At 37.3% G+C, this 27,787-nt stretch overlaps 1 protein-coding gene across 1 annotated transcript; it reads left to right on the forward strand.

Annotated features, from left to right (window-relative positions):
- On the forward strand, positions 1-27,644 carry LOC145766720 (cyclic AMP-dependent transcription factor ATF-7-like). Its single transcript, XM_082578427.1, has 17 exons — positions 1-115; positions 4,519-4,624; positions 5,166-5,269; positions 10,480-10,626; positions 12,394-12,595; positions 17,227-17,285; positions 17,885-18,022; positions 18,517-18,698; positions 19,453-19,618; positions 20,017-20,109; positions 20,504-20,569; positions 23,080-23,219; positions 23,842-23,923; positions 24,245-24,306; positions 24,605-24,717; positions 25,042-25,118; positions 27,573-27,644. Exons 1-17 carry the CDS (start codon positions 26-28, stop codon positions 27,642-27,644), a joined length of 1,899 nt encoding a protein of 632 aa, XP_082434553.1. The 5' UTR covers positions 1-25.
- Positions 27,645-27,787: the final 143 nt, after the last annotated feature.

Below are 27,787 nucleotides of genomic sequence, written 5' to 3' on the forward strand. Positions count from 1 at the left end.
TTACTGGTCAGTTGTTTAGTGAAAAATGTCTGTGACATCTGATTCGCCTTCAAAAGTTGATAGTGATGAAATGGCTGACAAGGTTTTTGTTTGCCCATCCGCAGGATGTAATCAGGTGAGAAAACTCTTAGAATAATTCTTTGTAGTACGGTACTGCATACTTAATTACTTATTAACAAAAAAAAAAAATGTTTTTATCTGATTGTTTTGTGGTTATTTTCTAGTCCAATAAATTTATTAGACTTTTAATCTGCAACACAGTAAATTCCTTATTTTTTTAAACGCAGCCCCTTTTTACTTCATCTATAATAAACTCTATTGCTAACATTATATACATGCATTTCATCATTATTTATTTTGCTTGGTCTTCATTCCGAAACTTTAGGGTTGACCAGTTGTCTGCAGTAACTCCTCCAACTCTGTTGTTGGCATCTTCAATTTTCAGGTTTATTTTTGTCATGTCATTTTCACAGTGTCATATCACATTTTCTTTGGTCTTCATTTTTCTTGTCACTAGCTTACCTTATTTTAAACTTGCTTTATTGAAGATATCCAACCCAACTCAACCGTTGACCTCACAAGTATATACTCTTTAATATTCTTGACATCATTCCACTCTCAACTCTTAAGACATTATTTTTAATTTTGTTGAGAAGTGTCTTGACACACGACTTGTACGACCTTCCTTTCAAATTTGCGTTTGTGCTATGCAAACTTCTCATTCATGTAGTGAGGACTTCAACATTGTTGCATGTTGTGTTAAGCCTCGACCAACATTCTCAATGTTCAATAGTTAAAGGCTACAAATATTGTAAAAAGTACCAGTTCCTGTCATCAGTAGTTTTTCTTCATGCATTGAAGTATTTACCAGCAAACATCATTAGGGTAACTTTTGATTGAATTCATTGCAATCATAGCCATTACAAAAGAATCAATTGCATCCACTTTGCTAGAACAACAGATTGTTTCACCATTTACCAACATTTATCACAATGGAAATCACTTTTACCAGCTCAATTTTCAAAAACAAACAGTTCTTTGCATAGGCGTCATTTCAGGGGTGCGAAGGGTGCTTGAGCACCCCAAAATGAAAATCTGAGGTAACAACATAAATGCGAGAGCACCCCTGGGCCCTGGTTTGCATACAAAATACACCGATTCAAATGGAAATTTGCATTGCTAAATAACGTTTTTTTTTTCTTTCTTGAAAGTCGTTTCACCAAAGCGCAATATTTTCAGTGTTTTACATTTGTGGGTGGCACGCAGCGCCACACATATCAAAGGCAGACATGATTGTACTATTGCGTAACAATTAAGCACAAACACGCGCACTGCGTCAAGAAGTGCTGTTTTCTACTCAAACGTCTACAAAAACATTCTGCAAACGGCGTCAGATGCAATCGTTAGCCGTTTCCCTTCTTCATCATACCGAATGGCAGACTTGCTACTAGAGCTGCTAGAGCAGTGGTTCTCAACGGGGGCGGTACCGCCCCCCAGGGGGCGTTTTGATTTTGTAGGGGGGCGGTATGATTATATCGGCTCAAGGGGGGCGTTTTGATCATTAAGGTGCATTCTGGTTTAACCCATCTACCGCCCAGCGTAACGATTTTGTCAAAGAGCTCGCATCTTCGTGGTAGCATTTCCTACTTAATACCTGGTGGAAAAATGGTTTAGCGGTGTTAATCTGCTACATACCAAACAGCGAAACCCACTTGACATATCCATAAGAGGTGATCTTCGAATGTTTCTCACTGGCTTTACCCCGGATGTGAAGAAACTGGCACTTTCTCACCAAGCCCAAGGTTCACACTGACTACCAGTAGCCTAGGCCTATAGCCTACTGTTTTCATGCTGGCAAATATATATTTGCTTTTCGTTAAATAAAGTCACTAGTCTCTAAAACCCTTACAGCCTGTTTCATCCTAAAAGGGGAATCATCAAAAGAGGAATCATCAAAAATCTATTTGAATAAGGACCTTCTGATAATCCCCCTTTTAGGGTAAAACAGGCTGTAAAGGTTTTAGAGATTGGTAACTAGCCTATGTTTGATGTAATTCGTTCTGCTTGGCTTTTTGCTTGGCATTGAGCACTTTTTGTAGTATTGATAGTAAGTTATTCATTGTTTTATATTTGCTTTTTGTAATTAATCGATTTTGTTGGGGGGTGGGGGGGCGGTAATATTTTGCCAGTTTATGAAGGGGGCGTTGGGCCAAAAAAGGTTGAGAATCACTGTGCTAGAGAATCCCACAATGAAAGAAGCCGATGTTACGAAAGTAAGCAAATTTTATGATGGTGACTGGGAACGCAAGGATTTGCTGCGTGAACGCAAACAGTGGTTCGCTTGTTGCAAACGTGACGGTGATGTTGTGACAGTGAATACGCTAAGTCAGAAATTCATTGCACAGCCGTCAATGGTCGATATAATGCCAAATATATATGCAGCTCTGGTAACTTACATTGTTATGCCGACTTCTTCCTGTGAAGCCGAACGTTCCTTTTCGTTATTACGACGCTTGAAGACCTACCTTCGCAGCACTCAAACGCAACAACGACCGAACAATTTGGCCGTTACAGGTAGTCATCGCGAATTGGCGGAGAAATTAAACATGGAAGAACTTGTCACGGAGTTTGTTTCCAAGACAACGACCCGCAGAAACAAATTTGGATGTGATTAATTTATAGCAAGCCGCATTATAAGGCAGACGTGAACAAATTAAAGTCGAATATATTTCAATATTCAATGTAAGATCACTTTCGCCTCGCATGTAATACTTGTTTTCATTTCTATCTGATCGTTTGACATACCGCTGCAGTCTATTCGATTACACATACGACAAAATTATCTTCTTTTATGTTGATTCGACGTTTCATGACGTAGGCTAAACATGGTTGAATTTACTATTAGATTGAGTCATTTGTTTTAACATTTTCCATCGGTCAGGTTTTCAATTGATTAGCCTATATTGACAATTTTCATAAGATAACTTAGAGCACCCCTAATTTCGTCAAATTTTTTAAAAAAATTACGCCAATGGTTCTTTGCATTAATTTGTATTATTTCAATACAAACACTTGGTTATTGCATTGCCTGGTGTATGTCAGGGGTGTGCAAACCGAGGCCATCATGCATTAAACTTTAGGTCTGGATTTTAAAATGTTTTCATTGATGCTTCAAGTTTGCAACATTTAGTAAACATTATTTTTTGTTTGGCAACTCGACAAGTTCAACTAGTGTGAAACTAGGTTAGCTAGGGGCGAGGTAGCTGCGTGGTTGTTCATTGTGTACATACACATTCGTCATAATATAGTGATTGGTGAATCTTCAATATTTCCAGTGAACGCTAGTGCGGGTACTTGACAGTTAGGGATGCCCAAAGTAGAATAATTGCCTATTCTAGAATTTATTTTCAGATCTATAATTCCGAATCCTATTTTAGAATCCTCTTCCTCGGCGTAAATTTTTAACCTTTTCTTTTTGTTGAGAAAATACACATAACGACATGAAAAAGAAGCTTTACAAAGCCATCATTTTAACAAGTTCTCAATCGTTCACAACAGTGATGAATTGCAATGTGGAACGTTTATCTCCTCCAGATGCTGTCATGTCAGCCTTGCCCTCCAGGTGCAGCCCTGTCAGCCTTGTTTTGCTGATCGGCGAAGCATTTTTTCAATTTTTTTTTTTTTTAATATTTTTCCTTTCTCCTTATTTCCGAATCCAACTACCCGATAATAAAGCGGTTTTTAGATTCGATTCTGGATGGATTCGAATCTTTGAAATTCTACTTTGGGCATCCCTATTGACAGTACAGTAGTATTATTTCTTTCAAGGATATAGACTAGCCTGGTTGTGACATTGTTGATAGTATGTTATCGCACATTGCCTACGTTGAGGTTATTTACAAATGTATTTGCATAGTTAATGTGGAACACAGTTGTGGCCGTGGAGTGTAGACCTATATTATACTGGTTGTGTGTATTTGGCCCAGCAGTGCTGCAAGCTTACACACCTCTGGTGTATGCAATTAGACTACATTTATTCATATGTTCACATTTTCTTGGTTTATAAAAGATCTGTGGGCATAAACTTCGAAAATGTGTGATGTATTTTTATTCTTATTTTCCTAATACTTTCATGTTATCATCATATAAAATTATTTTTATTTTATTACTGTAATCACAATTGAACAGACATAGTTTGACATACTGTATATAAGTTTAACAATTGTATCATTAGTCTATGTACCCTTTATACCATGTCTCCTTTCACATTATTTCCAATAGAAAAGTACACTACCTGTACCATATCTTGAAAATTATTTAGAATCTAAATGTCCTTTTGCTGACATTGAGACAATGAAGAAATTGGATTGAATATCTTTATTCAAAGTATTACAAACATTGCAAACTCAAGTGTTTTCGGCGCATGACACAGTGCTGCACCGAAAACGTTTCAATTTGTTTCTTAAATGATGATTTCAGATTGAAGCGCAATTTTTTGATTGCTATTTTGCATCACAGAAATTTGACAGCGCGAATAGTTTAGCCGTCCACAAGCAGAAACACCAGATGACTTTAACACTTGGCCCTTCCAAACTGACAAGCATAGCGGATGTTTTACCTGTTGGTAAGTTTTGGATTTATGGTAGATGTTGTAAAGACGTAAACATAGACTTTTGTCAAATTTGTTTTTTTCTATTGCCTGTCGCACATCAGTCCGTTTTGAATGGATTTAACGCTTGCAGATGTTGAACCAATGTAAAAAAGTGACTGATGTGCTACATAACCTAGGCAACATTTAACAGGCAATAGGCATGACAGTGAGTTATTATTACGATGTAAACAGCAAGTTGCGTTCTATTTCATGCTTTCTTTTCTTGCTTATGAGGCTTTCTTTGACAATTCAGGCAACATAATGTTAGTTGCATAAATCGGCATTGATTTTTTTCCTGTCCAATTGCTTATCTCAAATCTGATAGAGAACACTATTCCAATTTATTGTATGTGGTGTATTGCATACTCCATAAGCAAAACCTTAATTGGCCTCCACTGTCAATTTTTTGTCAATGTTTTGACATTCTTGTCATGTAAGTTTCAGGAAGACTACTGGTACTGGTTAACCTTTTGACAACTTTCAACAAACTGTTGACAACTTTTGTGATTTTCAGATCAAACACCCACTCCCACAAGATTCCTGCACTTGGGAAACCAAATAGGATTATTTGATGAACTCAATCCTTTTGATAGAGAATTTAAATGCGCTCAAAAAGATGTAAGTCTGACAAAAATGTTTCCCTAAAAAGATATACTGTAGTTTAGTTCATGTTTAGTTCAAATAAAACGCGTGCTGTCACCAAAAGTACGCTTCAAAACTTGGTATCACTCTCTGGCCTAATGCAACTACCCAGGCAGAAAACCTGTTTTTTGCATGTATTGAACGTCTGCAGACGTTGAATCACTGCAAAAAGGACTGGTTTGCTGCTGAGATTTTTGCACCACTCAGTCCTCATTCAAGTTTCAAATGGAAATTACCACGTGTCACATAAGCCGACTTTTGACTAAAATTTGTTGTTGTGGCTACGTGTTTAGATCAAGAAATCTGTTTTAGTCGTGAAAAGTGCTGAATGAAAAACATGCTTAGGTACAAAGCGTGTTACAATAGTTTTAAGTAGTTACAATAGTTCGTGGAAAAACTATACTAAGAAGTGCAAAGTTTTCAGATATATATATTGAGATTATACTGTGAAGCTTTCATAGACTAGAGCTGACTTTTGACGCTATGAATTGTAGTGTGGTCGTAACCTTTCACCAATGTGACGTCATCCATGCTTACCGTAACCACACCACCCCCTATTGAACAGAAAAAGCACCGGCGTCCATGCTTAAATGCTCAATAATATCTGCTTACTCATTATGTTTTCATTTTGTCTCAAACACCACATTTGGTTAAGTATCTTGTCTGGTATAATTAATCACGGTTTGAATTGGCTGTTTTACAACACGAAAATAAACGTACAATTAGCTTTCACAAATACAAAGGCTGACTGCTGCTGTGGAAAAGTAATACGATGAGCTACTGTACTTTGATTGTAGTAGCAAGCCACTTGCTAATTAAATCAGTTTCTTGTGTATTTCTTAAAACTAAACTATATTAGTTTCTGATAACCATCTTTGACTTTTAACTGGGCCTATACTTTTAATCTGCCATTTTAAAAACGATTTGTCTTCGCGTTTACTCTTAAGATTGCGCCAACAACATGCGACTCCGGTGATTATGAGTAAACTTATCGTAACGTAACAACAATTTTTGAGTTGTTTACATCACACGTTGTTTACTACGTGCTTACGTCGTTTTTGCACACCACACGTTTGCGTAACTCCGTGCGTTGCATGCATCGGAAAAGTGCGGTGATTTGCGACTTACGATTTCATCTGAAAAGTTGTTTCCCAAAAAACGCGCCTTGCTTGGATGAAGTGGATAGTGGGACTTTGAAAATGTCATGCGCAAACAGTAACCGCGTTGCAAATGTAATTATATCCTGTACATACAATGGTAATCCCTTTTTGTCCACAACCAAATGATAATTGCTTTTTTGTGATGATTTTATTAAACTTTTTTATGTATTTATATTCACCCAAAAAGAGACTGCTATTTAAAAAAAAAAAAGTTTTTCACAAAAGTTCAAATGGAAAATGCCTACAGCGAATTGAACTTCTTTGATGCTTAATGACAGCTAGTTAAATTAGATAATTTCTGGGCTGGATCGGAAACACACCATTTCTAACTTATTGTTTATGTCAGTGCTTTAAGTTGCACTAACATGTGGTTGTGTGATCAAGAAGTGAATTATAAGCAAATGGAAGCTACTTCGTCTCCAGAGAGTAACTTAATTTTGTTCTTTTGTTATTTCAGCATCTTCTTTCAATCTATTACTCCAATATATATAGTTTGTAATATTTTTGTAAGATTTTCCAATATTATACTTTTTGTGACACAGTTGGTATCGAGTATTATATTGTACTTCTGTTGTCAGACAATGTCACTCTTAAGCACTAACATTGGTCCAATGAAGATATATATAGTTGTAATGGTGTATACATTATATATTTTTTTTCCACACTGATGTTGATTTTTATATCCCACATTTTCAAGGGTAGTTGGGGCAAAAATCGATTTTAGCTGTTTTAACCTTTTATCATATTCTTTGTACTTTAAATGTGGTTGTTACGTAGCCTATATATATATTGTATATGCATAAAATCACTTTTTTACTTAAATTAAGCCTTTAGAAAATTTTTACAAAGCTTAATGTAACCACAAGATTATCATTTGAAAGTCGTTGATATAGCATGAATTTCCCGATTCCACCATATAAAGCAATACATTACCAGCCTCGGTGGATTGCTGTGTTATTATTCTGTAACCAGTCGAACAAATCTTGGCCACTGCTGAAGTAGAACAGCTTCAAAAAATTACTCATTATCAATATACAACTCGATTCAACACAATTACATATCAGTCACTGCTAATCTTTTGCGTGTCCCCCAAATGTTTTTTTTTTTCGTTGAGACTTTTCGGTCATTTGTCCGAAATGACTTGAAAAAGTTCGGTCATTTTTTATTTATTTCGGTCATTGTTTCTGATGAAAATATTTCCTTTCAAGTAGCTGATACAAACCACAATTTGTACTTCCTCACTAGCTACAACACTAAGTTTCGCCGAGAAACTTTGTTTTTTTCAGACATTTTCACCGAATTGACTATATATATATTTTTTTTTTCGGACATTTTGCTAAAAAATCGGTCAATGACCGATAAATGACCGAAAAAAACCCCCCAGGCTTTCTAGGTTTGTCCACTGGATTTGATTTGAATTCATTTTACTTATTGTATTATATATCATATGTTCTATCGCATGCTGTTCACAGCTTCAGATTGACGTCAACGTTAGAAGAAAGTGTGCCGATTAAGGATTTATTCACAGCTCCGTTATATTTTGAATTTTGCTCATGTCATGTTTAACTGCTATGTTAATGATCTGTGTTATCAGACAAACAGTCCCACACCAGTAGACCGATAGAAGTTGAACACCATATAGGTTTTAGTCTGACAGTCTTCCAATTTTAAAACTAAAATTTTGTGTGTGTAAAACGATGAGTGTTAGAAAATTTTATACATTTTTGTAAAAAAATCTAAAACTCTAAAATCTTCAAGATGATGTCACTAGGCCGGCACAGCTTGCAAAATATATTTTTATATCAATTACTAATTAGAAGCATGGGAACATAAAAAGAGGTAGGCTATGCTGGAATTGGTTTACCACAGAAGATGATAGTGCCAATTTTATTTAGGACCAGTGCTGGCCATAGTAAAAAGGGTCAGATGTAGATGATTATTATTATGATTAGGCTAAAGAAGGGAATGCAGAAAGTGTTTGTATTCTTGTCGGAATTGGTTTGTAGCCTACAATCTTTAGTGTTGTAATTGATTGCTGGGCTGGGGTTTCTGTTATTGTTGTTTGCATCACCATAACGTATGTTTCCATGAAGTCGATTTTTTTTGTTCCATGCATGATTTTTGCACCATTGTGAGAGTGAAAAAGGCAACACACTTTTTGACATGTCTTTATTTGTTATATGCTGACGTGAAGCAAACCTTTTTTAAAGATGAACCACATGCTAACCTTTCCAACCAATGCAAACAGTTTTGTTTCAACTTACACACCATAAGTTATATTACACAAGCCAACACACTTTTTGTGTCAGCATAGTAAATGTCATTCTAGGGTATATATATTTTGGGTGCTGAATTCAAGAATCACATCAGATTTTTTATATCACATCAGGATTTTATGATATCTGAATGCTGTTTTGGTAAAAATGGGTAAAATCCACTCCTGATCTATATTGGTAGACAATGTCGTTTCATGGAATTTGAACTCTTTTTTTGTCAACAAGGTCTGTGATAAAGTCTAAATTCATCACGATAAAGTCTAAAGTCTACACAAGAGATACAAACATAATATTAATGAAAGCATTGAAGTATTTCAAGACCTGTTTTATATAATTTTTAATTTTATTGAAGTGTGGTAACTTGAACCCAATTCTTCAAAGTTTGTCTGCTAACACTAAACGTTCAGCGTCATTTTTTTTACAAGAGTAGGCTACATTGTTATTTTTTTCGTGTTAAGTAGGTTTGGTGGCTTTACAAATCCCCAATACATATTTTAAACCTTTTGGTTTTGCTATCTTTTCCTTTTGTTGGTGCTACAGTTGTGTGTTTGTAATGTCATTCGCTCTTATGTTTGCGCCAGCAAAGAAAAATAAAATTGAAGAAATTGAATAGAATAGACACTTAAAAATAGATTCAATTCTACAGAAAAAAGGAAATTTACATGCACATTAGGGAAACGTTACTCTGGACAAACTTTCGCTTGCATGATTTTTGTGAATGTTGTGAGTGGATTTAGGATTTCCATTGATCTATCGTCTTAGGTTTTCCACACAAGCTTTACATGCAGCATGTGTGGAGCCCATGATTTGTCCTGATCACCCAGGCGAATTTTAAAGTAGCTATGTAAGATATGCTTGTTTCACAAAACTTGTTATGGTTTGCCTTTGGTTAGGAACAGTAGCCTATAACTGCCACATGTGTAACGAAGAACATCAGGGTCATTTTCACTCTTTTTTGAAGATGTCATTTTGCTACTTATTCACACCACAAACAGAATTAACACCTTGCTAATATGAAAAATCTGAATACATGAAAATTCAAATAAGAATGAGTCATAGACAAGTTTCACATAAGCTTAAATCTTCACGTTCAGCGAAAAAGATAAAACCGATGTTATATATCAAAAAGTAGAATGGTACTAAGCATTCAGGCGAAAAGGAATGTAACCCTGCCTGTAAGGGGTGGTTTATGGACAGTTCTCAAAAGGTACAAAAGTTGGATGGTCTACCATAGCCAGATGGTCTAGGACTCTAGGTGACTATTTTGACCAGTGGACCATCTAGCTAGGGGGGCTTCTGACCAGTGTACCTTCGGAAGGTAGGTCGGTCACTCCAATGGTCATGGTGTCATCATACATCTCCAAATGTTACAAAATAAAATCATTTCCATGAATATGACAAATTTTCAAACACTATTGGCTCATAAGGTCTTTATAAAACGGTAACAGGAAGAGAAAATTCGGCCAAAAAGCCAATATTATGAGAAAAAATATCATGCAAAAATCTCAAAAACCTGATGTGGTGGGTAAAATCTGATGTGATTTTTGAAATCAGCAGCCTCAATATACCCCAAATCACATCTTACATTGCAGACACAAAATTTTTTATCTTTTTTGTTGGCCTGTGTTATTTATAGTTTGTGTTTTTTGACTTTTTTTTAACTCATCTTACTTATGAGAAAAAAAATCTTTTATATTTTCCAATTGCCAACCAAGTTTTTACATAACCTTTTGATTGAACAATGTTTTAGGGTATCACTTCCAAGCAAAGACGTGCTGCAGCCGTGGCGCAACAGTTGCAATTGCAAGCACTTAACAACAAGAATAAGTCTCCATCAACTCCAACTCGCACTGCAACCACAGCTGAGGGAAATGGCTACTCCTTCCCAGGGGTCAGTGTTTTGTTTATGTTTTTTTCTTTTTTATATTCATACTGGAGACTGGTATTGTACATGAAAGCATTGCTTTTTAAATGTAGACCTGTGCAATTACAAACATAAATTGTTTTTGTACTAGCAGTAAACTTCGTTATACTGTGACCCACGGTAGGTCCAATCTCCAGCCACTGCTACTGTAGAGTAGATGTTCACAGTTGACATTCAAATACCGTCTTGCGAATTGGTGCATTGTCTTTGTTGACAAATTTTGCTGTGACAACATAATCAGACGCAGCACAGAAGCTTGTTCCTTTTGGAAAGGGCAGAGCGGTTGTTATCAAATGACATTAATCTCAGCTATCTTCCCTTGTAGCTAAACGTGCATTATCTGGTCGGTTATCAGTAGCAATTGAAATTTATTTAGCTTTCTTCGACTTGCTAATGTTCCTAGTCCTGGTCTGAGCTAATTTTAAACTAGGGCAGTTTGGCATGAAGTTGTTGGAAAAAGTGTATTTTTGACTGGTTGTTTACTTTGCCTGTAGTGTTATATACTGTTGTTGACATTATTTTGTGTACCTCTCTTACACATAGGCCTACACTACTAGTACTACACAAATGGTTGTCACTGTATGTAGCTAATTTCTTAAATAAACGAAAGCTTATATATATAATTATTTATATTTAAATGTCAATATATTTTAGTATCTCTTTCATAACCTTTACAAGTATGGCAAAAGGAATCGTGTTAATTATTTGTATCTTATTTTTGTGAGTGGTTTTCTAATGACTGTATAAGCTGCGATATTTCTACTACTAGCATTCATCTCGGTTATTGCACGCCATATCTCGAAATGGCCCGTTTCGGCGAGTCCGATTCGGCGAGAACCTTTTTCGGCGAGTTCCCTATTCGGCGAGTTTTTGAAAATTTTAAAGGAAATTATCGGGCGATTTTTTGAATTTTTGAAAGGTTATCATTGCCGTTTTTACATCGTTTTAACGTCGCTAAACGTTGAAATCGTGCAGAAAAAAAATAAAAATAAAATGTTTGAACTATTAAATTAAAATTCGTCATGTTTCTGTCATTCGTTTATGTCTATAAGTTAGTACTTTTGAATGGTTAAAGTGATTACTTTGGATCAACAAATGTGTGGACAGCTTAGCTTGGATTGAAAGGAAATCATCGGGTATCGTAGCCTAGTTATCCCGACCAGCAAAAATTTGTTCCAATAACCCAGTTAGCCTGACAGTTCATTTTTACATTGCAGTAACAGAATGAAAAGGCTAACCAAATGTGTGGCTTACACCTTGGATTGAAAGGAAGTTATAGGGTACGGTAGCCTAGTTATCCTGACCAGCAGAAATTGCCGTTTTACATCGTTTTAACGTCGCTAAACGTTGAAATCGTGCATATAGAAAAGAGAACTTTTGCTGACTAGGATGCGTTGAAACTGAGAAACATTCACAGAAGCCCTTCGATTTGTTCCAAGAACCCAGTTAGCCTAACAGTTCATTTTTACATTGATTCAATGTCTGAATATTCAATCGTTGGATTTGCAGAAGGTGTCGTTGGATTTTCAAAAATTCGCCGAATAAGGCACTCGCCGAAAAAGGCTCTCGCCGAATAGGAAACTCGCCGAATCGGAATGGCCGAATTGGACTCGCCGAATAGTAGCAGACCCCCATATCTATTGTGCAGTTAAATTCAAAGTGGTTTGCTTAACAGTTGATTGAAGTACTACATAGACGATTAGACGTGCTTATTTTTTCACACCAATGTGTTTTTTGCAGCAACCTTTACATGTCCTTGCGCTGACCCCTTCATTGCCGTCACCTGCCACAGCCTTTCCCGGAGGTTCGGGGCAATTTCTTGTCCCCCCACTCTTGCCATCACCACAAGGACTTCTCCCTTCCCTTTCTTGCTACAATACAAATTCCCCTCTCCAAGCGCCATTGCATCTGCTCAGTCCAACTCTAATGCCTTTTTCCTCAGGTATTATATAAATGCTTGATAGGTTTTCACAGTTTTTTTTTAATGATTACGGGTTAGTCTATGCATGGCGGCCTAATGTACCTGCAAAGCGGTATATTGGTAAACCAACCAGGATGTTTCTAACTAATCTAAAAATATATATAGAGTCCAAAATGTAGACACTAAACTCATGTTTAGCAAACGTTTTGAAAACTGTCGTTATCTTCAGTGCTATAAATGTTCCATTGTATGAGTTTTCGCATTTGTAGCACTTGTTGTAGCATTTGTAGCACTTGATACACAATCTATACTACAAGCAGCAAGCCGCTGTCATGCTTCCCGATGGAATCACTGAATAGATGGAAATATCAAGAGGTGTTCGGCAGAGCTGTGTCATGAGCCCAGATCTCTTCAATTTGTATTGTGAACTCATCCTTAGAGAACTGGAAGATATTGATGAAGGAATTAATACAAACGGAAAACTTATAAATAACATTCGATATGCAGATGACACAGTCTTGCTTGCAACGTCACAATGTGGTTTGCAAATTTTACTAGATGCAGTTCAAACATCTAGTGAAAAATATGGATTAAAAATAAACATTAACAAAAAACTAAAACTCTGGCAGTCTCGAAAAGTCTTCCTGAACCAACAATTTGCGTGTACTGCAATGACAACCAAATTGAACAGGTCCAAAAATTCAATTATTTGGGCTCAATACTGAATCCAAGCACCCGATGTGAAGAAGAAATTAGACGACGCATTGCATTATCAAAGTCAAGTTTCAACACCATGGCAAAAATCTTTAAAGATCGAAAGCTCTCCAAAACCTTAAAAATTCGTTTGTTAAAATGTTTTGTTTGGTCGATTTTGATGTACGGATGTGAAACCTGGACGCTAACGGCAAAAATCCGAAAAACTTGAAGCTGCAGAAATGTGGTTTTACCGAAGAATTCTTAAAATTGCGTGGACAGCTTTTCGAACCAACAGAGCAGTTCTCTAACAGATGGGCTAGGAGCAGCAGATAATGAGATCTATAGAAATGCGGCAGCTGAAGTTCTTGGGTCACATCATAAGGAAAGGCGAACGAAGATTTATCTTTAAGTGGAAAAATACTAGGAAAACGGTCAAGAGGAGCTCAAAGATTCACATTTTTGCGCAATTTTCAACCACATATCAAAAACCCTACTGAAATTTGGCAAGACGCACGAGATCGATCAAACTGGAACATCATTGTACATTGAGGGCTGTATCAGCCATGATACCTACAGAGAGAGAGAGAGAGCACTTATGTGAACATTTGTAAAATAAAGCATTTACTGTATAGCATTGAAGATGGAGACAGTATACTTTTCAAAACGTTTGCTGAACATGACTTTAGTTTCTACATTTTAAGCTCTTCATTTTTTGATTAGATTAACCAGGCGTTCAAACCATTTTGCTCCTATGTCTGTAACTACTTAAAAAAAGCATATCAGCTGAGAAGCATCTTTAAATTATTATAATACTGTTTTATAATTAGTCTTTGCAGTCTGCATTACAAAATTCATTAATCGCCTTGTGAAGAAATCGTCCATTTCTAAATATAGATATCAGTTGTCATTTCCAAGTTTTGATCATAAGATTACCAACGTTTCTAGACGTTCAAGCGACGTTAAAAGAACATTTTTGTTGGCTACGCTGCCTTCCCAGACAACAAAATCCGTCATTTTTACATTGATTCAACGTCTGCAGATGTCAAAGTAAAAATGGCGGATTTTGCTGAATGGGTTAGACCGGATTGGCTCACTTTAGTCAATTAAGTTTGATATTGTTGATTCAATTTTTACAGCAAACGCATGTCAGACGTTGAGTTTGTAGATTGGCTTTGATTCAAACTTTCAAGCATCCAATTCCACTCTTGCGCTCATGAATCACCCAATGCTGTATCCCATTTACATCATTGAAATTGTAAATAGTACAACTTTAGTTTTTGTCAAACATTTTGATATCCATTATGCCATCATCAAGGCATGCTATTTAAGGAAACAGAATACCATAATCTAGACCCCTTCCATAAGTTTAGTTTTGAACCTCTAAGCAGGCCGCTTGGGTTTTTAAAAGAAATTGCATTCAGTTTTACATTTGTCACAATGACTGATTTTTGGTACAAATTAATAGTTTACATCATTGTTCTCATTGAAAAAAAAAGTCAAGTCTGGTTGCTTTAGTGCAAACTGTTTGCCAGAAAACTCGACAACCAAAACCAAGTTTTTTAGTCCTTCAGAGTTCTTTCTCACGTGCCCTTCATCACACAAACCGGAGTTTTTTTCCTTTTTGGGCATCTGTTAGCTTCAACGCAACCCTTCCTCTTCAACAATTACCAAATAAAGACTCTTGGATGCATGTTTTTTTGTGCTTCGGTACAGCTGTTCTTAAAAAAACGAAAATCTTATCATTTCAGCAGCCACAAAATTTTAGTTTTTATGTACCGGTATACTTACTTTTATACAGCCAAGTACACATTTCTGGACTTTTTGTTTTTTTAGCCTACCACTTTTATTAGAATTATTTCAATACCCTTGAACATAAATTGTGTTTTTTACTGTAAATCTTAGACTAGAGTTGGTGAGTGCAAGGCTGAGTTGTTTCTTTTTTCATTGGGTTGCCTAACAACCACTTGCTGAATTGAATTATGTCGGCTGCATAGGCGAGTGGTTAGATTGAAGATTGGCTTCCTTGCCTTGCCGTCCACTTAATCTAAATCTTTAACCACCAGGTGTTGTAAGCCTGGATGCGACAAACAAACAATTGAATTATGTTGTAATTTTGTTTTTGTCTAAGTTGTCTTTTCAGCTACTATTCAATTTTTTTTTCATTTCTGTCTTATTTGTAATGTGAATATATTGTTAACGTCGACTTACACTCACTGCTTTAACAAAAAAAAAGGTTAGCAGCGTTTTTAAACTTTTATCATGACCCTACCTGGAATCGAACCCAGATATTCTAGATCCACTGGCAGAGATACTAATCATTTGGCCACAGATGTGACTCTACATTTGCCATTGCTCGTGTTAGAACTTTTTTTGTTGAAAACCTTTTTTGTGACGTAAAGGAACTTCCGAGAATTGCACGTACATGCACAATGCGTTCTGTACAATACTAGCGACCAAAACGTTTTGTGCTGATTAACTTGGTGTTAGTTGTTTTCTGAAGCCTTATTCAGTTTCATCTTCTATGGCTAACCAACTCATGAACCGACCGACCAGTTGCAAGTAACTGCTGCTTTTGGTATACCGGTAACTTGGTTTGGTTCTAGATCGGTCTGAGCAAGGATTTAAAAATTGTATTGATTATTGTGTTTTGTCTTATATAGGTCATTGTCTCATTGATGTTGAGTTGGTGTCACAACGTAGTTTTATTGTAAATCAGATACAAACTGAAAATAATAAATTGCGAAAAACGTTGTAGTGTGACAAAAAATGAAACAAAAACATCTTCGTCATCGCCAGACGTCTGCAGACGTTGAATCAATGCAAAAATGACGGTTTTTGCTGTCTAGGCCATTGCTTAAACAACTCTCAATCCAAGCTAGTGTATCTAAACCAGGGGTTCCCAACCTTTTTACGATCACGTACCACTTGGACGCTCTGTACTGCCAAGCGTACCACTTCTTGCATAACAACTAATTTGATCAAATCATATTTTATTCAGAAGAAGAATATTGGCGTACTAATATAACACTATAAAAGCACTACAACTAAATTTAATGACATTTTTTTTTTACTGTCTACGAATTGGTCGATGCGCGGTGTAAATTTGCTAACAGCGCATCGAAAGTCATTGCCGGGCGCACCTATAGTCGGTTTCGATTTTTAGACTTGATGTTCATCATGACTGAAAATCCCAGTTCGCATTCCCGCGTGGAAGGGAAAATCAGTAGCTGTGAAACAGCATGGGAAGCTAGCGTTGAATATGAAGAGGCCATACTGTCACTGAGCCGGAAGTTTATTGGTTAACATTCCTTGTAACTGTTATTGATAGGCTTAGGGAATTTATTTTTTGTAAACAAAACCAGATAAATAAAATATGAAGTTGCGAATCCAAGTTTTTGTGAAAAAACAGAAGCTACCCGCGTACCACCTAAAATGACTTCGCGTACCACAGGTTGGGAACCCCTGATCTAAACCCAACAGGCTGAAACTTAAGACTAAAAAGTAATATCTTGAACGTTCTCATCAGCGTTCATCTGCATCAGCAGTTGAATCAATGTAAAAACGATAGATTTTGCTGACTGGGTGATAGTGAATTTGAGTACTCTTGAATGTAAACTAATATGACTACGTCAGGCAAAATCAAAAACGTTTATTTGCATTAAAAAAACGCAAAACATGCATTGAACTTTCACAATTTTTAAGTATTATACGATAGGCCTATTCACCAAAAAAAAAAATGTTCTTTTTACATTGATTCAACGTATGTAGATATTGAATCAATGTAAAAAACGACAAATCTTGCTAGCTGGGTACAACTTTGCTTGTCACTGGCGTTTGGGCCAACAAACTATCGTGGCATTGTCTATTTATCGTGTCATTTAAAACATTTTTATTTCATTTTCGTTTTGCAAACCTAATGTCACACTTAAAACATATTTTTCACCCTCATTTTTCAGGCTTGATGTCAGCTTCGTTGATGGCCGATGCACAACAGCGTGCAGCAGCGTTCACACAAGTAAGCTACTTACAACTTCAGATTGTTATCCTGATGTTTCCTTACCCAGACAGCAAATCAGCCATTTTTACATTGATTTAACGTCTGCAGACGTTAAATCAGTGTAAAAGTGGTTGATTTTGCTGTAGGTAGTTCTCATTATTGGAATGAATGGTCTCTCTTTATTGGAATGAATGTAATTATGACTTATAGAATTCAAAAATATATTTTTTGGCACTTAGCAGTTAGCCCTATAGCGCAATGTTCATGCCTACAGGTCTATAAAAAATTCAACTTTAATACGAATAATTATGTCTATTTTTATGTCACCTTTATGTTGTTCTTGTTTTTGATTATTACCAATTGATTGATTGACTAAGTAAAAAGTACAGAACCCGAAAAGCAGGAACTAAACTCATGTTTAGTAGTCTCAGCATTTCTAAAGCTATGCTGTATCCGTTATGGAAACATCTGTTCCGAAGCATGACTTTAGTCTGTCTCTCCGTTTTGGGCTCTGTCTTCTTAACTGAGGCTAATTAAGCATTTCAACTATTTCCCTCATGAGATGACATCGATTTGAAGAAAAGAAAAAAAAAATGTTTAATTCGGTGTCAATGCAGGCGATGTTTGCTGCGGCGGCTTCTGCCTCGTCACCCTTGGCAACCCACACACCTCCATTTCCATCTGCTTCGCAACAGCAGCAAGTTTCTTCGACGGTTTCTCATGCTTCTACAACAGCTAATGTCTCCAATGCGAATGTGAGTAACATGAAACCATCTCAATAAAATGGTTTTCTTCTTACTTATATTAAAGGCAGTAATGGCCGAAGTGTTTTAGAGCCAGAAGCATGTTTTGTATTGGTTCCTTGCTCAGTACTTTCAAAATGGATAAGCTTGTTTTAACTGCTCGTATTTGTAGACTTATGTTTGTGAGCTCTCAATATAAGGGAAACTTACTAAGAAGGGCTTGGAATTTTTTCTGGATTTCTTGTTGTGTCTACTAAGAAGGGCTTGGGGTTTTGTCTGGATCTTCTTGTTGTGTCGAGCATTAAGCAGTGCTCGACATTCTCTGGCTACGTGGTTTAGTTAGAGTTAGTCTCTCTACCACGCACACCTCTTGTGAATAAGTCTCACACTGACAAATGATCTCCAATTATTCAATTATAACACTAGGTTAATTTTTTTGTAACTATAACGAATTTATTTTTGTTTGAAAATTATCTTTCGTTAACACCTCAGTAATATGTCCACAGCCACAAAATCGCACAGAATCGTTGCCCATCCCGTCCTTGGTTGTCACTAAGGAGGAAAGGCCGTTGTCGGTGTCATCTGCTGACTCCGAGGCTAACAACAGGTTTCCAGATGGAGCCAGTGGAATGGCACAGTCTCAATCCGGCATGGCTGCCACATCGTATGCCTTGGATCGAACGTTCGTGTACGTTTCAATAATAGATTTTGTTATATCAACCACTAAAACTAGTAAACTACTATAGGTGGTTTTGGTAAACGTAAACTTTTTAATTGCGTTTATGACATGTTGAGCTTTTTCTTTAAACAGACAAATTAATTTTTCAATTTTCAAAAGGTTTGACAGTTTGTTTCAACTGTTTTCTTCATTTTTGCTTTGACGTAAAAATTGTTTTTTTTTTCATTATTTTGCATTATAATCTTAAAAGTCTTTCAGCTATCAAGTGAAAGTAAGGTTTTAAGTCAATTTAAAAGTGTCAACCAGTAACATTTTCTCTATGCGTTTGATATATTTTCATGTTGAATGCATGATGGTCTCCCAGACTTCACTAGACTTCCCATGATTCAGATTCATGATTCAGACTTCCCATGGCCTCCCAGACTTCACTAGTGCATTTTTGTAGTTGTATTGCCCAGTTTGTGAATCCTTTTTTTACATAAGTTCAACGTCTGCTGACGTTGAATCAATATAATAAGAACAAATTGTTGAACGCAATGTCGGCGTTCGGCGTGCTATTGACGTACCATCATCATTTTCAGCCTGTGGTATAGCCCATTGCTGAGCGAAGGCTTTCTCTTTCTCTTGCCAATCCAGTCGATCGTGTTTTTTATGTAGGCTATCAGTTTGCTGTTCCACATTCTTTGTCAATCTCGTCTCTCCATCTCATCTCGATGTATCATTATGACATACAAATTATACTTGAAGCAATTTGTTTGCACAGGGCTCCTGATAGCGGCTCAACTTACCCCGTGGTGGTGCAGTTGCCGAATGGCCAGACAACATGCATAGGACTGAGTTCGAACACTGGGACATCCCTAACCAATAGTCTTGCCTCTGCCGTCTCATCGTCCTTACCGTCCGTATCGAATCTTTCACGTCCCATAATGGTAACTGATGTTTATTGCACCACGTTGATTGCTTCTTTGTGTATCATGCCTGTTCCAGGCCTAGGCGTTCATGCACAATTCTTTCCATTTATCCCTGTATTTGACTGTATTAAAATTGTTGCAATTGTAACGTTAATGTGATTCTTAAGGTTATTAAGAAAAGTTTTCTTAATAACCTTATGGAAGACGCTGTTTTCCACGAGGTCGTTTTTCTTTGATCTTTCCACTAAAAGCAGTGTATTCTAATTTTTTCCTTTCTTATGACGTGGCCAAAAAAGCTCGTTGATTTAGCATAAACGTAACTTCGACTGTGACTTATTTCTAATTTTCTGTCAGCTTCCAAATTTCTAGACACAGGTTTGTGTATACTCATTACTCAGCTGCTTATTCTTCTCCAGAACACAAAAACAAGCGACGCAAACCACCCAGCTCATGGCTTACGAGCATCCAGCGAATTCGGGAGCACTTCTAGTTTGCTAGAAGCCAAACAGGTGATCTCACAGCATCATGTGATTATGATCGTGTCATGTCACTTTCATTAAAATCCTTGCATTTTGTGAACTATTTCGTGTCCGATCACATCATCTTTTCATATGATTGCGTTTGTATCACACAGCCATAATATACACAATGCCATATGATGTTGATAACACTTATTCTGCTCATGGAATTAAGTTGTTAACGATTAAGTTTAAATCCTTAATTACAGAAATCAAACTCCACCCCATCCATTTTGTTGAATCGTAATTGATCTTTAAACATCAAAGTTGGGAAATTTAACGATTTTAAACTACTTGCTTGTGTCAAGCCTTCAACCGACGTTTTTGTTCGGCGCCTTTTGCAAGGCACATCAGCTTTGGTCACTAATCGATGATGTTTGTGCAGAAACTGAAGAAAACCTTGACGAACAACAACCCGAACCTTCAGGCTGGGGAAGCCGCAGCAAATCTGGTAAGTTTTCCAATGCAATTCTCCCCCTCACTCTTTCTCTCTCGGCGAATCTGATCAAGCTCTCTCTGTCTCTTTTCTCTCTATTTTCTTCAAAGTAGCCTGGTCTTTATCCCGAAACATCAATGTCGACCAGTTGTCTGTAGTGGCTCCTCCACTTCTCTTTTTCGTTTACATCTTGAATTTGTAAGTTTCTCTTTGTCAGATCATTCTTCACTGTGTGTTTCCATGTTTTCTTTGGTCTGTTCTTTCTCGTTTTCCCATCATTACCTTATTCCAAACTTGCTTTGTTAAATTGTTTTCATTCATTTCTTCATGATCATTTCAGACGATGTCCACACAAGTACTTCTCAATCGGAATGGCCCGTTTCGGCGAGTCCGATTCGGCTAATCCGATTCGGCTAGTCCGATTCGGCGAGTTCCCTATTCAGCGAGAGCCTTTTTCGACGAGTGCCCTATTCGGCGAGTTTTTGAAAGTTTATTTTTGAAAGGGAATTATCGGGTACCGTAGCCTAACTGTTTTCACATTCGTTTTAACGTCGCTAAACGTTGAAAACGTGCAGAAAGGAATAAAAATAAAATGTTTGAACTATTAAATTAAAACTCGTCATGTCAGTTGAGTTGTTTTTATTTCTGACCATCATATCAAAAACAATACACGTCAACATAGCAAAGGTAGAAGCGACAAAACGCGAACGCTAAAATGTGCTTGAATTCGTCATATCAGTTCAGTTGTTTTTAAGGTAGAAGCCACAAAACGCGAACGTTAAAACGTGCTTGTGACCGAAGTAAGTTATTGAGTTGAAAGAAATTTGGCACGGTCGCAACACCTTCAGAAAAATTTAAGATATGAAGGGAAAATAAAAAAAAATAAAATGTTACAAAAAAAAATCATGTTTATGTCTATAAGTTAGTACTTTTGAATAGTTAAAACGATTAGTTTGGATCAACAAAATGTGTGGCCTACAGCTTGGATTGAAAGGAAATTATCGGGTATCGTAGCCTAGTTATCCCTACCAGCAAAAATTTGTTCCAAGAACCCAGTTAGCTTAACAGTTCATTTTTACATTGTAGCAACAGAATGAAAAGACTAACCAAATGTGTGGCCTATCGGTTTAACGTCGCTAAACGTTGAAATCGTGTAGAAAAGAGAACTTTGCTGACTAGGATACGTTGAAACTGGGAAACATTCACAGAAGCCCTTCGATACGTTGCATTTTTAAGATTATGCATTTTTAAGATAATGTATTCAGACGTTAAATCAATGTACAAATGAACTGTTAGGCTAGATGGGTTCTTGGAACAAATCGAAGGGCTTCTGTGAATGTTTCCCGGTTTCAACGTATCCTAGTCAGCAAATTTCTCTTTTCTACACGATTTCAACGTTTAGCGACGTTAAAACGATGTAAAACGGCAATTTTTGCGGTCGGGATAACTAGGCTACGATACCCGATAATTTCCTTTCAATCCAAGCTGTAGGCCACACATTTGTTGATCCAAACTAATCATTTTAACTATTCAAAAGTACTAACTTATAGACATAAACATGATTTTTTTTTTTGTAACATTGTCTTTTTTTATTTTCCTTTCGTATCTTAAATTTTTCTGAAGGTGTTGCGACCGTGCCAAATTTCTTTCAACTCAATAACTTACTTGAACGATCACAAGCCCGTTTTAACGTTCGCGTTTTGTCGCTTCTACCTTTTTCTACACTTTTGCTATGTTGACGTGTATTGTTTTTGATATCATGATCAGAAATAAAAACAACTGAACTGACATGACGAATTCAACACGTTTTAACATTCGCGTTTTGTCGCTTCTACCTTTGCTATGTTGACGTGTATTGTTTTTCATATGATGGTCAGAAATAAAAACAACTCAACTGAACTGACATAACGAATTTTAATTTAATAGTTCAAACATTTTATTTTTATTCCTTTCTGCACGTTTTCAACGTTTAGCGAGGTTAAAACGATGTAAAACGGCAATTATAATTAGGCTACGGTACCCGATAATTTCCTTTCAAAAATTTCAAAAACTCGCCGAATAGGGCACTCGCCGAATAGGGCACTCGCCGAAAAAGGTTCTCGCCGAATAGGGAACTCGCCGAATCGGACTCGCCGAATAGTAGCAGACCCCTCCTCAATACGCATTCACTCTCGCAAGGCATTATTTCTAATATTATTGATAAGTGTCTTTCCGCACATTATTCGAATCATTCACATTTCTGTTAATTGCATTCGCTTGATATCTTCTTCATTCACCTCCATAGCACATTACGCTTCTTACACATACCCTGCATAATCTTCCTTTTAGTCTGTGAGAAAGCGGTCTGCCGCAGAGCATGCTTGATAATTCTTTAAACTTCCCAATGCAGGTTGGCTCATTTTTTTGGCATTTTATCAAACCCACTTGTAAGCTACCGTGCAGTTTTTCAGCAATTATGCCTTTTTATTGACTTTGTTTCAAGTTTAACTCTACAGCCCAATAATAGCGATAAACTTTCTTGTCAGGCATCTGTTCTCCCCACGAGCACATCCGAAACTCGTGGTGATTCCAAGCCTGGACGTAGACGTGGAAGACAAAGCTTGGATATGGATCCTGACGTGAAGCGACAAAGATTTTTAGAGCGAAACAGGGCTGCGGCAAGCAGGTACCGAATATCTTTCCAAAAACGAAGACTGAATTGATTTGATGAAAATGCATGATTTGATATCAAGACAATCATATTTTGTTCCTTGCATCGAAGATATTTGTTTATTTTGAATTCACTGGCTAACTTTTGTTCTGTTGAGAAGGAGCGATGTTCCTGGCGTCTGCACTACCTGACTACTCACTACAGAACAGATATCATTGTGTTTCACTAACCATACCGGTGTAGCCTCCACACTAGCCATAAAGACTTTTTCAAAAACAATGAACATGTGTTACTCGGCATTCGAGTGTAGCAAGAATCGACAACGATAGACACGTGTTTCACCCATGAGGCTGGGCTCATTAGTATCGTACCACTAATTCATGCCACATAGTTATCAACGGCTGTTCTCAACCGGTAAGGATTCAATTGACTGACAAAAGCAGCGGTTGAGTTGGTTCTTGAGTTGTCCGTTTTTTAATCTGCAGAACAAATTGTTGATCTACTGGACGATAGAGGCTGAGTCTCTGCTTGAGGTATAGTTAATGCGTTTTATGAATTCGAGCAGTAGGTGTATGAAATCCACTGCTACTACTACCAAATGCTACTACTGCGACATCTAACTATCACTCTATGACAGATGCCGGTCGAAGAAGAAGGTCTGGGTAGACGGCTTGGAGATCAAAGCGAAGTCATTGGCCCAAACGAACATAGCCTATCAGGTGAGTGTCCACTATCCCTTGTGGTTCATTCCATTACATTAAGAACCTGTTCTAAAACAAAATAACTAAGTTTTTAAGCTCTTGTTTGTATTGCGATTAGAATTGAAAGAAGCACATTTCTGCAAAACAGAAATTGCATCATGGATTTAGCAAAGATTATGCATGTCAGGGGTTTTCGCGTAAGACCTCTTTTGCATGAGCCCTGCCTGCAACTGTCTGAAAACGTTACTAGCCTTATCAGCTGGTATTGAAAACCGCCATTTCCTCGACCGGTAGCATGTTAGCTCTATTTTGATGCACTAATACAAACATTTTGTTTAGAATGAAATTGCTACATTAAAAGACGAAGTTGCCACCTTGAAACAACTACTTTTAGCTCACCGGTAGGTTTGCCGACATTTGTAAAGCGCATTGCCTCGCGGACATGGTTCGTTGATTGGCAGTGCTGCGTTGTGACAATTGCATTACTTCATACTGTCACTCGTAAATACGGTTATCATGTCGTAATTGGCGAATCTGATTCAATTTCTTGCCTTTTAACTGCGCTTTTCTACGTTTGCCCTCATTTTGCTTCATGCTCTTACTTTCCTGTCATCGTGAAAAGTTACTTAACGAGCATTTCTAAAATAAATAAATATTGGAAACGAACCCAGTTATCCACATTTAATTTCTTGTCTCCAGAGACTGCCCTGTGACCAAGATGCAACAGCAGAGCATGTCCATGGCTGGGATCAACCTCGATCTCACGTCGTCTTCCAGTTTATCTCTTAAGCCCAGTTCAAATTATGAAACAGGTGAGTTGCGGACGCAGCTTGTTATGTGAATGTTTCTACAGTTGAAACATGTCCTCCACATGTTTCAATTGTTTTTGTTCATCAGGGAAATTTAGTGGTTTTAAAATTTCTTCGACATTTCTGTTGTAGACAAGCTTGTAAATTCTTTCGTTGACGTCATTGTGTAGCATCACCATGTTTTTTGACAATTTTTTGTGGTGTATAAATAAACTTCATACCGATTAGACATCTTAAATGTTTGTATTTATTTTCCACTAAACCTCATAATTTTTAATTTTATATGTCGCTATCAACAATGCAGTTTCTAGCTCATCTCTTTTACAGACCTTGTCCGCCAAACCTTATGTAATACCATGTCGAATGGTTCTATCAGCGACATCTCGCGGACAAGCTCCCAGCAGGTGTGTTCAAACTGTAAAATACACATTATAAGATATGAAAAGTAAACAATTTGCAACAGTCAATGCGATGTGATCAGTGCGTTATTATTATGATCAAAGACAACATCGCTAACCCACAGTTAGGTCAACGCAGCATAGTATGATTGACCATGGATCAGGCCTGCACAACTCGAAGTGGTGCAAGGCCGCAACATAAAAACTCTATTTTGCGGGCTCCGTACAATCGTTGTTGTAAAGTTTATATAAAGTGACTAAAAAAGAATGCAAGAAGCTTACAAGGAAAAGTAGAAAAACATGTACATGTGCTTTGTTGACTTGAAGAAGGCGTTTGACAGTCCCGAGGAGTGATGGAATGGGCAATAAGAAAAGGATGGATGTCGGTAAAAGACGTATACCGGAGGTGCTAGTAAGGGCGGTGGTGTCGATGTATGAAGGACACAAGTAAAAATTGGTTCAAGTGACTACGCAGATGAATTTTTGTGAAAGTTGGTGTACACCAAGGACCAGTGCTGTCTCCTCTGATATTTTCTATCGTGGTTGATGTTGTGACTGAAGGGGTAAGGGAGGGCTTGGTGAGTGAAATTTTGTATGCGGATGACCTGGTCTTGACCAGTGATAGAATATTGAGGGATTGGAAGAAAAGTTTGGAAAACGGAAGGAAGCATTTGAGGCAAAAGGTGTGAAGGTAAATCTAGAAAAAAAACGAAAGTGATGGTGAGTGTAGAAGGTATAGTTGTAAAGAGCTAAGTCGATCCATGTGCATTGAATGGAAAGGGAATGATAAGAGATTCGATGCAATGCTAGGAGTGTAGTAACTGGGTACGGTACATGCAAGATGTGTCAATAGAAGAAAAGCTACGGGAAGATTGACAAAGTGTTTTGTTTGTAGGAAATGTGATTAAGGATTGCGAAGATAGTTTCATGGAATTGAAACAGTGACGAATTTATGTTATTTGGATTACCAAATAAATGGAAGCGGTGGATGCGAAGCAGCTGTGACAAGCAAGGCTGGGTTGGGTAAAGTTCAGGGAATGTAGGGTAATGTTATACGGAAAAAAATTTTCGTTAAAAATAAAAGGGAAAGTCTGTCAAAGTTGTGTGCAACCTACAATATTGTACGGCAGCGAGACGTGGGTGCTAAAAGAAAGTGAAGTTGCAATTCTGAGAAAAGTGGAAAGGGCAATGGTGAGAGCAATGTGAGGAGTAAAAACGAGGATGAAAATGACCATTGAACAACTTGCAAGGGCAAATGGAGTAAGATGGTAAGGGCACATGTGCTAAGGAGGGAGGAAGGAAGTTTTCTTCAAAAGCATTGACTTTGAAGATAGGAAGAAGAAGCGGTGATGTCGAAAAAGGACAAGTGAAGAAGGCAACGAGGCCAAACTTCTTGTCTGCCTTCAAAAGTGTCTTGTCAAGTACACAGTTGGTTGCTCATGTTGGTAGTAGAGCCCGTGTTTTTTCGAATGTTTTGCTCATCTCTGTCTTATGCGAATTGTTTTTAAAATTGGAATTTTAAAAGCATAGGCCGGGCGCTTTTCCGTATGTGAAAAGATGTAGGCTATGCAAAGTAATTGCAAGCTGTGTGGAATCTTTAGAGTTAAGGTGCGTCTACAGGAAAAAGTGTTCTTGCTTGGAAATTCTTGCTTAAGCTAGTTTTTAAGCTCGTTTCGTCTGCACTCACAATCTCGAAATAAGATTTTGCCTGCGTGAACCGCGGTCACGTGAGTATTTCAACCGCAATGACGTCACGTTTCAAAAAGTTTGCGCCAAAGCAAGAATTAAACCAACTGTTGTTTAATAACTAGTCGGAGTGAGCTGACACTTTGAGTTTTTGCAGTCATTCAATAATGGCTTTCAAATGTTAACGTGTATTATTTTTGTTGTGATGGTCATGGCCAGAAATAAAAGCAACTGAACTGAACTTGTGTGAAAAATGCTGCAAAAAGATAAGGTTGCAAACACGCAATTTACTTCAGAAAGAAGTGTTCAGATACCTTAGTGAAGTTAAAAAGTTAGAAACAGGCGTGGCCAGAGAACACTGGGAGCATCAAATACAAAACAACAACTACAAACTTCCCAGTTGCTTGACGAGCAGCCAGACTACTGAGTGTAGACCTGAGGTTTTGCCACGAAAATATTTCTAAGCAAGAGAACTCGCTTAAGCGCTCAGTTTTTCGCTCTGGGGCGTATTTTTTCTTTCGCACTCGCTTACTCGCTCATTTGCTTAAAAGTAAGCGGCACAAAGTGCGATTATCTTAAACAAACAAGAAGTTTTGCTAGCTTAAGCAAGAAAACAGTCGTCGTGTAGACGCACCTTTCCTTCTCAGCTGTTGAAGCTGGCAAAGCGCCTAAAAGTTGTTTTGTTGCTACTGTTTTATTAACTTTGAATTGAAAATTATTGTGAAGTTTCAAACTCAGAACGTTCTTCATCTTAATACTTATTTTTATTTGCAGTCAAATGCTTCAAGTTCATCAGCAAATGGCTCCTTATACCAAAACATGTCCTCTACAACTAACGCATCATGACTATGTAGTTTTAGCATAATTTATACCTGAAAACTACTTGGTGCATGTCAGAGGCAACTTTTCGTTTGATTTGTAACTAGGGTTGTTAGCAAATCTTTTTGTCTATTCCTCGTTAAAAAAACAACAACAGAAGCTGCAGAACG

Source organism: Aplidium turbinatum, chromosome 3, assembly GCF_918807975.1.
Source record: "Aplidium turbinatum chromosome 3, kaAplTurb1.1, whole genome shotgun sequence".
NCBI lineage: Eukaryota > Metazoa > Chordata > Ascidiacea > Aplousobranchia > Polyclinidae > Aplidium > Aplidium turbinatum.